This window comes from Eimeria mitis, genomic scaffold (genome assembly GCF_000499745.2).
Source record: "Eimeria mitis Houghton genomic scaffold, Emh_scaff4331, whole genome shotgun sequence".
NCBI lineage: Eukaryota > Apicomplexa > Conoidasida > Eucoccidiorida > Eimeriidae > Eimeria > Eimeria mitis.
Window position 1 is genome coordinate 2,052 of NW_013572651.1, and position 1,434 is coordinate 3,485.

General features: G+C 63.6%; 1 protein-coding gene across 1 annotated transcript in view; it reads left to right on the top strand.

Moving 5' to 3' along the window:
• Window positions 1-726: 726 nt before the first annotated feature.
• EMH_0074260 (uncharacterized protein) overlaps window positions 727-1,434 on the top strand; it is a gene marked incomplete at both ends in the record, with an annotated part of 1,944 nt that continues 1,236 nt past the window's right edge. Inside the window, one exon of the mRNA XM_013499443.1 lies at window positions 727-1,309. Coding sequence (XP_013354897.1) covers window positions 727-1,309 — 583 coding nt within the window. The remainder of the gene's footprint in view (window positions 1,310-1,434) is intronic.

Sequence of the window (1,434 nt, forward strand, 5' to 3'; positions counted from 1 at the left end):
CGCCAACAACATTCTTGTTCTTCCTCCTTCTTCTAGTCTTATACACTGGAATATCATTGATTTTTAAACAGTTGATGAATAAAAATAACTCTTTTTTCTTAGCTCTTGTCTCTCGCAGTGTACAAGACCCCATAGTCGGCCGTATGAATGAACGAACCCCCAGGCACTACAGCCGGCCAGCGGGGCCGCCACACTGATAGGGCTGCCTGCATGCATGAATTTCGGTTTATTTCTCCAAATTTATTGTTGTTTAAAACGATTTTCCCCTTTTTTCAGATCAAAAACGCAGAAGGCAGAAGCGGCCCAGCCAAGAGCGCTCAGCTGCTTGGCCCCGCCCGCTTGCGCCGCCGCTCTGGGGTGTATGGGCAGCAGCAGAAAAAAAGACAATTTCTCTTTATTTCATTCTATGCACATCAACACAAAACTCCTGCAGCAGCCACCCCCTTCATACACTGCAGGGAGAGGGCCCCCAGTCAAGAGAGAGGGCCCCCCCAGGGCCCCCAGCAAACAGTTGAGGCCCTGGGTGGAGCAGCACCTCCCCCTAGCCTCACCAGCGAAAACTGCTAAGACCTAGGGGGCCCCCAGTGCCCATATCTATGAAGCAAAGGCCCCTGCTGCTTCAACCCCAGTAGAACCGGCGGGTCGGGGGGCCCCGGGCCCCAGGACCCAGCCGCTCCACCTCTCCTGTGTTGCTTTGTGGGCCCCTAGGGCTGATAACACCCAAATATGTCTTTGCCTTCAACTCCATTCCCCGATGCCACGCGCAACCCGGAGGGGCCCGCAGGCAGCACCCGCCCGCCGTACCCTACAGCCGGGGGGGCCCCAGGACACCCAGGGGCCCCCGGACATTCAGGGGCCCCCGGTCATTCAGGGCCGCCCGGACATCCAGGGCCCGCCGGACATATAGGGGCCCCAGGACATCCAGGGGCCCCAGGACACCCAGGGGCGCCAGGACACCCGGGGGCCCCAGGACACCCGGGGGCCCCAGGACACCCAGGGGCCCCAGGACACCCAGGGGCCCCCGGACACCCGGGGGCCCCAGGACATCCTGTGGCTCCCGGACACCCAGGGCCCCCCGGACATCCGGGGGCCCCAGCGCACCCAGGGGTTCCCGGACACCCAGGGGCCCCAGGACACCCAGGGGCCCCCGGACACCCAGGGCCCCCCGGACATCCGGGGGCCCCAGGACACCCAGGGGCCCCAGGACACCCAGGGGCGCCTAGCTGCGCTCCTGCGCCTCTCCAGGGCCCTGGGGCCCTCAGTGGGCCCCCCTCCGTGCCTGGGCATTTGCAGCCATTCGTAGACGCCGGTGAGCGGGTGCTGCTTCAGTGGGGTGTACCCACAGCAGGAGGCAGTGTTGGTGCTGCTGCTGCTGCACCCCCAACCGTCCCTTTGGCGGATCCTGTTTCCCAGCAGCCACAGCAGCAGCACCTC